This window comes from Camelina sativa, chromosome 12, assembly GCF_030686135.1.
Source record: "Camelina sativa cultivar CO46 ecotype springtype chromosome 12, ASM3068613v1".
NCBI classification, from domain to species: Eukaryota; Viridiplantae; Streptophyta; class Magnoliopsida; order Brassicales; family Brassicaceae; genus Camelina; species Camelina sativa.
In genome coordinates this window covers 4,559,025-4,572,866 of record NC_141891.1, presented here as the reverse complement: position 1 = coordinate 4,572,866, position 13,842 = coordinate 4,559,025, and the positions used below count along the sequence as shown (strand labels likewise).

At 31.0% G+C, this 13,842-nt stretch overlaps 1 protein-coding gene and 1 long non-coding RNA gene across 3 annotated transcripts; one reads left to right on the top strand and one right to left on the bottom strand.

Moving 5' to 3' along the window:
* Window positions 1-530: 530 nt before the first annotated feature.
* On the top strand, window positions 531-5,336 carry LOC104730199 (uncharacterized). 2 transcript variants are annotated; one of them, XR_758403.3, is made up of 5 exons: window positions 531-1,321; window positions 1,716-1,777; window positions 1,863-1,983; window positions 3,459-3,534; window positions 5,141-5,336. It is a non-coding gene; the product is annotated as an uncharacterized LOC104730199 (long non-coding RNA). The 2 variants fall into 2 exon arrangements; XR_758401.3 differs by lacking the exon at window positions 5,141-5,336 and having other exon boundaries at window positions 937-1,321; window positions 3,459-4,017.
* Window positions 5,337-5,493: 157 nt separating this feature from the next.
* On the bottom strand, window positions 5,494-7,999 carry LOC104730198 (transcription factor LRL2). The gene is made up of 6 exons (XM_010449334.2): window positions 7,641-7,999; window positions 7,374-7,508; window positions 7,174-7,239; window positions 6,755-6,820; window positions 6,475-6,531; window positions 5,494-6,103 (listed from the first exon to the last, which is right to left on the bottom strand). The coding sequence occupies exons 1-6, from the start codon at window positions 7,935-7,937 to the stop codon at window positions 5,789-5,791; spliced, it is 936 nt and encodes a 311-aa protein (XP_010447636.1). The 5' UTR covers window positions 7,938-7,999; the 3' UTR covers window positions 5,494-5,788.
* Between the last annotated feature and the right edge of the window lie 5,843 nt (window positions 8,000-13,842).

Sequence of the window (13,842 nt, the reverse complement as noted above, 5' to 3'; positions counted from 1 at the left end):
TGTCCAAAAAGGAAATTCGAAACCTGACCCAATTAAGAAAGAACAACAGCACTTTTAAAATATCTACTCCAAAATGGTAAAACACAAAACGGTTACATTTTCTTCACTCCTAAATAAAATTATTAATTAAACTAAATTGTGCCATTTTACCGACTTTAAATAGTTACGTTATAAGGCTTTTTGTTATGTTATCTACTAGCAAGTGATTGATATTTCTTACTTCATTAAAACGTTAAACCGCATTTTTGTAACTTATAAAATGAATGTTAAAAAAAAAACTAAAATTAATAGGAAAGAAAAGTAGGTCTGAATTCATTATTGGTCATAATTTTTATCGTCGGCTGTGTTTACTCACGCGTCACCCCCTTTGAAAACCGACTTTAAGTTAAACACATATAATTGTTACAGATTTGACCCACCAGGTGTGCTCTCCCATCCACTCACTATGGAACACGTGTTGGAAATCTCAAAACCCTTTTTGACAAAACATCATGTCTCTTTATTTTGGAAAGGAAAAAAAAAAGAAATTAATAGAAGAAAAAACCACAATCTCCGTCGTCAATCTTTGAACCCTTTCTCGCTCCTATCTCTGTCTCTCTTTATATTCTGACTGTTTCTCCATTACAGTCTCTATGCAAAGAAGACGAAAGCAATAATAATAATCATCAGACAACAACCAAATCTCAGAGAATTGAAAGATTAATTAGTGAATTTGAGGGTTCTCTTTATTAGGGTTTGGAAGAGATCTGTGAGTTAGGGTATGTATGAAGAAACTTGAGTTCTTAGTTAAACATCTAGGTTTTTTCCAATTAGTTTATAGAAGACAGAGAGAAAGTGATTGAAGAAATGCAACAGAGAAAACTGACAGAAGAGAGTGAGCACATGCAGGCACTGTTATGTGTCTATAACTTTGCGTGTGCGTGCTCACCTCTCTTTCTGTCAGTTGCCTATACCTCTTCTTGCTTCTCTCTCTTCTCTCACTCTCTCTCTTCTCACTCTTATCTTCTACATCATTTGCCTTCTTATCATCTATTTTGTTGTGCACTTGGCTGGTTATAGATAAATTAATGCGTTTAGATAAATTAGTTATGTGTTGTTTTTTCTATTCTATATTCTGTTGAAGTGGGTGCTTGCTTACGCATGACAACGTTTGTTTTTAAGCTCTTTTGTAGAAGTTTGGTGGAGAAAAGCTCTATTTTTTATAGTTGGGGTTTGTAAATAATAGAGTAAATGTATATATTGTTAAGTGTGCTATCTATGGTTGATTTCTTCGAGTGGATCTAGGGAAAGCGCGAGTTTTGATGATCATGAACCCCAACCGGTACACATTCTTCTCATAGATTTAATTAACTATTGATTTTTTTTGTGTTTTTTTGGATGTGGTCTGGTTTTTTATTTTTCCTAATAAAGTTTTTTTCATGTGGAAATCCTCTGATGATCTTAACAGCTATATGCGAGTGATCCATGAATTATGTACTTTTCCTCTTCTATCTTTCAGAAACTAGAAGTGGCTCTTAGGTTTCACCAGAAGCCATAATGATGGAATTTGTGTATGATGGTTTTTTGTTTGGGATCTATTAATGCACACCCTAGTTACCGGTTTCTATGGAAAACATGATTTTTTATTTCTTTTTGAGCAAGTTGGTAATAAAGCACTGAATCCAGCTGTTTGGTCTTAAAAGGTCATTGATGTATAATTTCCTTTTTTGTGTTAGGTTAATTTGTACGGATTAATGCTGGATGGCATTGAATTCTCTCTTGGATTTAATGTGATCCGGTTAGTTGGTAGATATTCACTAACTTGATTTCTTTGCAAGTTGAACCCTATACCTAATGCTCTCTATTATCCTTTTTCCTTGCAGGTTTCTTCCTTTTGCTTCTGAATTTTGTTAGAAAATAGACTTTGTTGCTTTGTTTTGGTATTTTCTGGTGACAAATGTTGTTTTCTATGGAATGGTGGATCTAATATGGTGCCAAAATGAGGTAAAAAATGTTATCTTCTACTGAAGTTGTTTATCTTATGCTGCCAAATTAAAGGAGGTTTAAAACTCTTATTTTCTACTGAAATGATTGATCTATTTAAGTTTCAGAACTGGCCATATTTTCATCTGACGTTATTCTTTTAGTTAGTTTTTCTTATGATCAAAATCAATTACTTTGTTATGTAGACGCCTAGCTAGTTTTGAAGTGATTTTTCTTAGTATGCTTTGATTACTAAATGTATTATATAATTGGTTCAAGCAAAGGAATGAGCTGGTTTTCCTTTTTTAGTTTCTTTTAGAATGTTGTTTCTTGAATAAGTAACACAAGTAAGGAGCAATTCTGCTAATTTATGTCAAGCAACCATACAGGTAAGTAACGTCTTTGTGTTCTGTTTGAAGAAATCAAATTGTGAACAGGTCTCTAGTTACTGATGTCGAATGTGCTTCACCTTGAAATCCACAAATGAAGTCATGAAATTAGATAACAGTGGAGATGAACAAATACTAAAATGTATATTTTTTTTACTGGTTGATCTTAAATTGCATAATTGATGATATTCATGTGATTGTATCTTTGCTGGTTTGTTTGTCTAGCTTTGTTGTCTAAGCTTATAATTCTTACTATTTTGGAATCAGTTTTTGTCAATAGCAAGTCCCTTGTAATCGGTGGTTAATATGGCAATGATTATGGTCAAACATTCACAAGTTCACGAAGTCTTTGTGTTGTGTCTACTGAAATTAAATTGTAAATTTGCTTTATTTACCACCAGTATTAGTGTCTAATATTCTTAACACTGAAATCATTATATGAAGTCACATAACAGATAACAAGTAGAGACGCATAGAGTTTTGGTTTACATCACAGTTTTAGTGTAACCCCAGGTCATTTTCCTTATGCTGGTTTAGGTTACTGTGATGAGTGTATTGTTTCTGCAGTTTCTTCATGTGCTTGAAGTAATTTAATCGATGAGTTTGAATGAGCATAATCTTCATATCTTTGTTTGAGAGAGATATAGAGATGATTATGTTCATAAACCATCTATATTCTAAATAATATCTTATTTTGAGTTGGATTTTCATGTTCTCGTAACTTGGGGTTGAATGTAGAGGCAAATTTAATCATAACTATCAGTTAGCCTACTATGTTTTCTTCCTTTATTTACATATCCAAGCTATACTTGATGTTGAAGTGGGTTGATTAGTTCTGGTTGGAGGGATTATAGATAGGTAAACTGAAAAACGTTACTAATATGATTAAGGGAATTTGTAAGCCTTTAGGTTAATCGAGAAACAACACCATATTAGCTTAGCAAAAGTGTCATTGATTACCCTGTCTAATAATTCTTGTGCAATACCATGCTACTTGAACATTGATCATGTTTTGTGGATTTGCACATTGTCATCACCAAAATACCTATGCAAGAGAATAAAGCAATAATAACAATCTGATTTTGTGTTCTCTTACTTTTGCAATAGGTTGGTATTAATATCAAGTGGGAAGACATTTCAAGAATACCTTTATCTAATTCCAACTTTGGAAGTGTAGAATCAGGTAAGTCAATTATATATGTAAGAATGTAGAATTACTAGCCAACTTAATTGGAGATTTCTAGCTTGATGATTGTGAAGAACATCTAGATCATTAGCTCTGTTTGCTTCCATTTTTGATTTTATATATACTATGTGTCATGTGAGATTGATATGTGTTTGTCATTGTTCAATCGATTAATTACTGAATTTCACAATTTAAGAGTTTATATATGGGTTAGTAATATATATAGAGAGATTTACGCCGTTTCTCAAGCATGGTGGATTCAGTGGCTAGACCTGAAACTAAATATTGGAAAAATTACTTGTTGGCTAATCTATTCTTTGATCACAAATGCATCAGTCTAACCTCCTCTTGTCTCTTTGCATATGATATAAATAGAGAACATTTCTGATGTATTATTTATTTCGTTTCTACATTTTGTACCCAAGAACTTGATTCATGTTGATGGTGGCAGTAACAAAAGGTTTGTTTTGTGCTCTCTAATTAGACGGGTCTCCCATTTTGCTTCACAAGCATTTGAACAAACGGGAACAAATGGGAAATAATCCACGTTATATGCTAAGACCTGGAATCTGATTTTCTGTTCTCTTTCTTTGCTAACTCACTAACCTGAACTCAATCAAAACATCTTGTATGGTGAGTTGCATCGCTAGAATAGTCGGTAGTTTCTTAGGCATAGATTAGCTAGCAACTACGGTTTCATGTATTGCTATTTGTTTTATTTGGATTTGCCATCTGACTGGACTCATACACGATTGAGGAAGAGTGGAGTCTTCTTCTTATCATATTATTATTCATTGATATTAATTAAGGTCCATAAGAGCTAAACCATTTTATGCATTTGCTCTAATTTGTTCCTTTGAAACAACATATTCAAAGGGGTAATTATCTTGAAATATGTTACTGTGTCAACTAGTTTTGCATATCAATCATGTTAGTTATCGTGTGAACTAGTTTTTGCATATCAATCATGTTGGTTATCAACTTGAGGGTCAGGAAATGAGAATCTCTTGTGAATCGATGGACATAGGTCTGTTTTGAATCATTGCTCTATATCTAGCCGGTGTTAATAGTTTGTGTTATATTTAAGAACTAAATGGTTTAGTTTTATAGCTCTCTGGTAACAATCATACTGTAATATACAAATATTGTAAAGAAAATCAAGAATCTTAAAAATGAACGAGTGTGGTGTGGAGTTAGTAGCCGCCCACTCGCTCGTTGAGTCAATCTGTGTCCCTTACTTTTTCTTTATTTGCCTAATACTTCCAAACCTCGCCGTGATTTTTTCCCCATTGGCTCATAATATACCTTTTTTTTTTTAAGTCAAAACTCAAGCCCTCATGCCAAAACAATAAAAGAAGTAACTCTCTATACTATGAAGAAAACATATCCTATGTTGAAATTCAGCCAAATTTGTTTTCGAGCATATACAATAACCAAATTTGATTTTTTACTTTAAAAGTTGTTAACTTGCTATTAGGATGAAATTGATATGAAAATCAATTAAATAAATTTTACATGCTAGACAAACCAAAAAAATTATCTTCACAAAATGCAATTATCGGTTTCCGTATTAATTCTAATTGCTATAGATCATTTATTTCAGGTATATTATTCTGAAGTACAGATATGAATACCATTTCACTCTACAGAACTTTTACCCACAATGATCATGAGAGGGTCTAAAACGTTATATGCTACTCTTGTAACCTATTGCATGGTGATTTTTTAAACACTAGGAGGATGTAAATGAGATCTCACCAATTTAATGTAATAACTAATTATAAATGTTCTAGACGGTATATATAGCTAGCCACTGACCACAAAACTAAATTTCTTTAATATGTGCGTAAATAGCTAAACGGCTAAAACCTTTTCAAAAATGTTCGTTATTTGACATGTAATATAATTTGTTAGACCGGACTGGTTGTGTGATAGATAATAATAACCACAGAAAAAAATTAAAGGATGCAACTTTATAAACCGATAAAAACATTCCGGATATTAGATTAATACCAAAAAAGAAGAAAAAAAAAACACCAAGCGAAAACATGAGTGTGCTATTGGGTGGTTTTGTAGTAGGCCAAAAAAAGACAGAAAGTGACATACGGTGTCGTATTTGAGAAACGCAACCTTACTCTTTTTTAGACTTTGGACCAAAACCACCTTATCACAGTTATCCCACTTGTCGTTGTCTTCTGTTTTCTCTTTCCAACAAAAAAAAAAAGAAAAGGAAAATAAAAAACGGCCGTTATCACGGCTTGGAAACGGTAGGAGCGTCTTTAACGGTGACCAACGACGAACCACTACCGTTAACAATTGTTGTAGTGGATAGGTTAGGAGACAAAGGAACGACGGTATCTTTAACGAAAGGGTTACGAGATGGACACGTGGCGGTGGAGATTGTTGTGGCTAAAGAGATGGGCATTAGGCAAAGACCTTTCCCTTGTAGATATTGCATGGCCGATCCCATGTCCTCTTCCATTAGCTTTGCCACTTGATGCTCCGTCATCTTCGCCGTCTGATTCTCGCCGGAGGATGACGTGTTTTCGTGGGATCCACTGGCATCCTGAAAAATTTTAATCAAGAAAATTAAAAAAGAAAACAAGAAAAGCAAAACCCTAAAGCTATGATGTCGAAATTTGAAGGTTTTGGTATTTTGTTGTTGGAGAAAAAAGTCAGCACGCGTGCGCTGCCCTTCTTTTTTGCTTTTAATTTGCAGTTTTGTTTTTTTTTTACTCTTTTCGGAATACTTTTTAAATTGTGTTAGAAAGTCGGAACAAAAAAAACTACTTTTGATTTGTCTTCTTCCCTAACTAAAACTTTTGTCCATAAATTAAGCAGTGAATTCATTCTATGTTGGTATAGATGACGTTGTCCCCTTTTTTATGAATATGCTATAATTAAAATGTGCAACTTTGAAAATATTAAAGAAATTACCTCAGAAATTTGAGAAGAAACAGAAGCAGCACCTCCCAGTCTACTCATGCTTAGTACCTGTATACATAATTTTCAAATTTAAAGAGAGTAACTAATAAAAAAATCCCAAAAAGATAAAAAAAAATAATTAATTACAGGATAAAAGGATGAGGGAGCATAAGGAATTTTAGTTGCAGAAGCCCATATTTGATTTACATATTCTAATGTCAAGCTCAAAGGTAAAGAAGCTTCCATTATTATAAGAAAATACTAAAAATTTTAAAATGTTAAAAAGATTCACCTTGACTTGGAGCTGTAAGAACTTGACATAATCGATAATCTCATCGAGCATTGATGCTTTGTCTGTCTGTTAATTATTACAATTAAAAAAAAAAAACACCATGTTAGCAATCCTACATCTGTTCATCACTATTATATTTAATCTTATAATTAATTAGCTAATCAGTGTTTAATCATTTGATAGTATAAAAAGTCCAAAGCTCTAGATAACCTACTAAACTACTACTCAATTTTGTGGTCCAAATTATGAACTCCAAGACTAAAACACATCAGTGCAATTCCATATAATTAAACACATTATTCAATTTGGGATCATATTAAAGAAATGTATATACAAACTGGATTCGAGTCATCTACTCCTTTCATCATCAAATTTTACCAACTATAGAGATGGATGGTCAAAATTTTGATATTATTTACCTTGTTGCCATTAGGGACAAGTTCTTGAAGAGATTTCATTCTCTCCGCTATTCTCTCTCTTCGTAACTGTCCCATAAATTTCAAAATATTTCAATAATCACCTTGAAACAAATAAGTACAGTAGTAGTATACGTTTTTCTCGGTAACTGAAAGCGAATAATGAGGAAAAGTAAAATAAAAAAAAATAAAAAAAATCGAACCCGTTCGGCGATACTGTGTGGATCAGTGGCTTGACCTCTCCTAGCTCGGACTTTAGGCTTAGTCTGAGTCGGCCCCGTAGTACCACCGGTGGTGGTTGACGCCGTGGCCTGCGATTGTGTTTGACCTCCCGATCCCTAAGAAAAAAATATTACAGATAACATTTTAATTAATTATTACGTACTTAAGCAAAAAAACATGTAATTAATATTTTCTCTACTATAGTATATGGAAATGATAGAGAAATGAAACAAAGGAATCATTAATACCTGAGGGAGGTGGAAAGGGAGAGATCCGGTGGAGAAGCCATTGAAGAGAGCGTCGTTAGGATGGTTATGAGACAAAGGAATCATAGTGATCTGGTTTCTTGAATCGACGTCGTGGTGGTGAAATCCAGGGACGGCGGTACAATTGGGTGTAGGCGGAGGAGCTTCATCGAGGACGGAAGAGGGCCAAGGAGTTGAGGAGAAGATGTGGTGGAGGAAGTCATCGTGGTCGAATGTTGCGGGAGATTGAAGATGAGGAGAAGAAGAAGATGAAGGAGTTAGAAGAGAGGAGGAGTTCATGGCTTTTTTCTTTTGGAGTGAGAGAATGAAATGAATGTTTGTTGCAATGTTTAGAGAGGTTTAAGGCTTTATGGTGTTTTAAAAAGAGGGATGGTTATGGTAATATTTGAGATTTGTAGGGTTTGATATGTTAAATACGTTTAGTAAATTATTTTATATGGTAACCATTATCGTCCTTGCAAATTCTTTGGTGTTCTTTTTTCATTTCTTCTTTTCTATTACCAAAAAAATTCCCATCATTGAAATCACGATTTCTTTCATTTTTTTATTATAAAATTTTCAGAATTTTGTAGTAACTAGTACAAGTCTAGAAAAGTGTTATATGAATTATATCATAGTCGAATGGAAAGCTGAAACGAATCAAAATAATTAGTTTATCATTTGGTTGAACTAACTTCACTCACATTATTTATGTCTTTTTCGTTATTATTATTACTAGGAAGTAGACCCGTGCATTGCCGCACGGGAATATGAAAACTTGAAATGACTAACATTATTAAACAATCTTTTCGAGTGAAAACGATTATAATTCTCTAACTGCACCATTTTTTATTTCAATTTACGAATTTATTTTCTTTAGCTTTTCTCTTTTCATCTTTGTCCCTATAATGGTATTATTTGTCAGTTGGTATAGCTACATTTCAATTAATATTGATGTTCCTATAGAATCAAAAGAATTCAAGATTTCCGAACGGCTATTTTTGACTCCTAACATTACCATTCTTTTGCTTTATTTGAAAAACAAAGCTACCATCGGAAATATGAAATAAACTTCTATGTAGATAAATCTATTCACGTCTTTTCCTTTTAGATAAATCTAATAAAAGTTTTTGATACAAAGCTTTACTATTTCTTTCATAACATATATTTCAAACACAATGAATCATTAATCATACACAATCAACCAAATTTAACATAAGATTATAGGAACACAAGCAATGCCAAAAGCAACATCAAGGAGAAAGAATATGCTACAATTTATGAATACGTCTATCTTTTTTCTTTGACACTCTCTATTTCCATGCTCATTTGGAACGCTTCTATATATTATCAAAATGTTTGGCAGCCAAAAAGTAAAAGAAATTAAATTAAATCTAAATTTCAAACAAACTTGTCTTACAAATTAATGGTAACTAACCTGGATCATTTAGAGCATCTCCACTGGTCATCTACGATAAATGTCTTTAAAAATAAAAATTAAAAACAAATAATGGTGTCTTTAGATGTTTGAACAGAATAAATAATGTCTAGGCAGAGACATTTTACATCCTCAAATCATAGGATGTCTTAAAATTTAATCTTAATTTATTCTTAATACATTTTTATAAGTATGACCGATAATGATGGTCTATATCCAATGGAAGTCTTACATTAAAAAAAAAAAAAATTATTACATGCTTGAAATTTAAATACGTTAAATCTATACATAATAGTAGGCAATTAATTTTTTTTTTGACATATTCATATCTCTATCATCATTACATATCATCATGACTGATTGGTAACAAAAATAATAAAACCTCACCGGACTTGATAAAATAGTTACTCCAACAAAGATATCATGCAATTAACAATACAGCAAAAAAAAAACAAAAAAAAAAACACAATATTATCCGATTGATAACATTGGCATTGCAATATTATATAAACAATATTGATAAGTTGTCTAACCAAATTTAACATAAGATTATAGGAACACAAGCAATGCCAAAAGCATTTTTTTATCTAACCGTCCAAAATGTAAGCATTGGCAATGTAAGTTGCCAAAAATAAAATAAAAAACACAATATTATATAAAACACAATATCAATTTTAAGGTGTAAAGACAACTTACATTTTTATTTAAACAATATTATCCGTCCAAAGGTTAGAGAAATAAAGCAAATTTTGATTGATATCTAACCGTTCTAAAATCATAGTTTTATACGTAAAGTTGGAGTTTCACTTCAACTTTATTCTAAAATCATAGGTTTATACATAGGTTTATATTTTAACCATCTTTTGTTCGATACCATACATGATAAATCTATATATAATCCAAGTGACAAACCTAATAAAAAATATCGTGAAGAGATGAACGATGAGGGTCAATAAATAAAATATTCCAAATTTTAACGAAGATGAATTTTATTTTAACTTTGTTCTAAAATCATAGGTTTATATTTTAACCAACCTCTGTTAGATACCATAAATCTATATATAAACCCAAGTGACAAACCCAATAAAAAAATACCTTGAAGAGATGAATGATGCAGGTTAATAAATAAAACATTCTAAATTTTAACGAAGATGAATGAATCAGTACAACAAAAAAAAACGATTCTTTGATTTTGTTTTTATTAATTCATAAGATTGAAATAATACTCAGAAAATCAATAACTCGAAACTTGTTTAGAGGTCCATAAAAGTCTATAATATAAACAAAGAGGTGTAAAAAAAGGTGTGAAAAAACTAACAGGTGTGAACATTGAAAGCTGGGGGTATGACGAAGAAACACAATTGTTCGATCAAAATTTTGCAACTATATATAAACAAAAAGGTGTAAAATAAAAAGGTATGCAACTTTATATAAACAAAAAGGTGTAAAATAAAAAAGTGTGAACTAATAGGTGCGAACATGAAAATCTGGGGGTACGACGAAGAAACACAACTGTTAGATTAAAAGCTTGCAACTTTTCAGATCATTAACAAATCTAAACCGTTAGATGAGATAACAAAAACAATTTCATCCGTTAGATTTAAACTGACCCTTAAAAGTGGGTTTGCTATTATATATAAAAGTGGAAATTAAAATTTTAAGTGAAATAGCATTATTAATTTGCTATTATTCTAATTTATTGCTGGATATAAGAATATAAATCTGTAATTAGTATTGCAAATTTGGTCCCTCTTTTTCCTTTATATATCATATATCCTTATATATATGTATCTTAAATGATTTCAAAAGTACAAACTTAAATATTATTTAATATTATATATCATAATATTTCTAAATAATTTATTCTTGTTCAGGTTATTTGTTATTAATTTTCAAATTAGAATTATAGCTTCCATTGTGTGTCCAAATATAAATTTTTAGTAATCGCGTTTATGGGATCAGAGTATATATTACCCCGCGGATTAATGTTTTCCAACAAAAAAAAGTTGTGTTTGTGTAATGTTTTCTCGAAAGAAAGAAAAAAGTTTTTGCTGAAAGTTTCATACAATCTATTCTACTACCACAGAGAAAAAAGAAGTTATTTTAAGGGTTTACATACTTTGATCTACGTTCTCTCATTATTCTTTTATCACATATAAAACTCATTTCCACTTATGATTTTCTAAAAATTATTTGACTGTGTGAACAAAAAATAGTATCAAATCCAAAAGCTCACTATATAATCCATCTAACTCTTCGAAAAAAACTCTAGGTATTTTCATTAGATTTTTATGTATAAAATTAACTAAAAGTTGTAAATTAGATTCATCATTCCAAAATTTTTTTGTTAAATCAAGAATTGGAGGAATTTCTTTACTTTTAAAAGAATGAATGCTAGAGAATAATTTAGAGAGCTGTAAAAACCGTTGAGACTGAAATTTTATATTATTTTGTGTCATGCCAAAAAAATGAAAAAAGTTCAAATAGACAAATATATATAGATTTCAAAAGATACTAATATTCGAATAGACACAACTCTACAATGAACAGTTGCAACTTTACAAAATAAACTCTTACAATGAACAATCGCAACTTTTTGTAAAACATACAATTTAAATTTTCTACAGTTTTTTTTAGAAAATTATCCAAAATGTAAGATTAAAAAAACACAACTTTTGGTGGTATTTATTCGGATTTTGACACACGTATTTAATACCACTAAGCATGCAATAAATATTTATGTCTTGACAGCCTTGTTTAATACCACTAAGCATCACCCTCTTCATAATTAAAGAGTGTGAACTATCACTATCCTTAAAAAGTATAAAAACATAAATAAACAGGTTTTTTCCTTCTCAGATTCACGCTTCAAAGTTCCATTTACCAAATTAAGACGACACGGAACCGTAGACTTGTTCCTCTATGGATGGAAATGACTAAATTCAAAGTTTTTATCCAACTAAATGATTTCAAAACTAAATATCCTGAAGTATGCAAATCTTCGGTACATGATGTGGCGCATATAGAGTTATGGCTTTACAAAAATTTAAAAATGAAGATTCGACACGGAACCGTAGACTTGTTCCTCTATCGGTGTCAAGACTCGTGACTAATAATTATCTAACAGAGAAATACTACAGGTCATTAGCAGCAAAAATATTAAATTACCTTGAATTATAAATTAATGCTTGAAAGTTAAAAAACACTTCAATAATACAATTCTTTAGTACTCAGGAAACAATTTTTCGAAACTTGTTTATGTAGTCAAGAAAAGTTTATATATAATAAATAAAGAGGTGCAAGACATAGAGGTGTGAAATATAAAGGTGTAAAGATAAATAGGTGTGAAACCAGAAGGTACAACAAAAAGATGCAAAGACTAAGAAGTGTGATTTAAAAGGTGTAAAAATTAATGGATATAATTTTTGAAACCAGGAGGTACAACAAAAAGATGCAAAGAATAAGAGGTGTGATTTTTGAAAGATGGGGGTGCGACGAAAAAACACGATTAATAATTTTAAACCGTTAAATTAAAACCGGAACTAATCTCATCCGTTGGATTAAAAATTGACACAAAAAGTGGGTTTGCTATTATATATAGATTATTGTTTTTTCTTCTAAAGAATGTGTTTCTAAATAACGTTGATTAAAAAGTTTCTAATACAGATTTAGAGCATATGTTATCTTAAACCATTTTTAAAATTTAGGTTTTTATATAAAGCAGCTTCATAAGAATTTTGCCGTGTACATTATAATTAGGTAACATCTTGGTTTTCATGAACGCTGAAAATTTCCTTTTTTTTTTTGTGGATTTATTTTGGAATCGAATTTTGCCAACTACAAATCTCTCTAAATTTTTGTCTTTTTCATTTATCAATCGGAGTCTTTAAAAGGTTTCAGTAACTACCTCGATATATATTCGTTAGTCCAAAAGTACAATAGTCTACAAGATAAGTATATAATATCTTGGAGGCAACACTTTTTTTAATTTCAGTGATAACTAACATAAAATATTTAGACATGCATTATAAATGCATAAAACAATATAATCCTATTCATATGGGTAGATTCATCAATGATGCTCTGTGCTTCATGATACTGTTCTCTTGATATATTACTGTTTACAATTTGTCACCAAGACTAGAAACATGCTATCCGGCTTAGACGATATTCGTGTTTAAGAATACGTATCCACAAAAGATCACTCCTTTACAGATATATACTTTTTGTTTTTGTTTTCAAAGCAATATATGATACCAGGAAATTGTTGTTTTTCACCGATCTGCTTAACTTTTGGGAAACTGATGATCCTCTTAAACGAGAATATGACAGAACATAATCATCATCATCATCATGTTAAGTTTTTTACTTTTTTAAATGACAACTTATAAGTACAAATATAACAATTTTTAAAATATTTGTTAGTTTAACCTTCTTGTTATATTTCGTTACATATTAATCACTGCTATGCTATGTAAGAAGTTTTTTTATAAAGATTTAATTGACAAGGCTAAGTAGATAAATAATACTAGTATTATGCAAAATGCATGATTAAGCACATGGGACATTCTGAGTTTTTGCACAAACTCACAAGAGGTAGAGATCGGCTTTAATACACTTCCCATTTATTAATTGCAAATGTTGGTAAGCATTGATGTACTACGCAACACAGAGAGAGATCTATCATCTCATGTGTTAGTATGATATGATAGTATATCACTAAGAGAATGCATGTACGTAAATTAATGCAATAATTATGTTTGTTTG

Excerpts from the sequence above, each read along its gene's own strand:
- LOC104730198 (XM_010449334.2), bottom strand. The coding sequence starts at position 7,937 with ATGAACTCCTCCTCTCTTCTAACTCCTTCATCTTCTTCTTCTCCTCAT. Across the intron at positions 7,509-7,640 it reads TCCCTTTCCACCTCCCTCAG|GGATCGGGAGGTCAAACACA; the intron begins GTATTAATGATT and ends TTTTTTTCTTAG. Across the intron at positions 7,240-7,373 it reads CACACAGTATCGCCGAACGG|TTACGAAGAGAGAGAATAGC; the intron begins GTTCGATTTTTT and ends TTTATGGGACAG.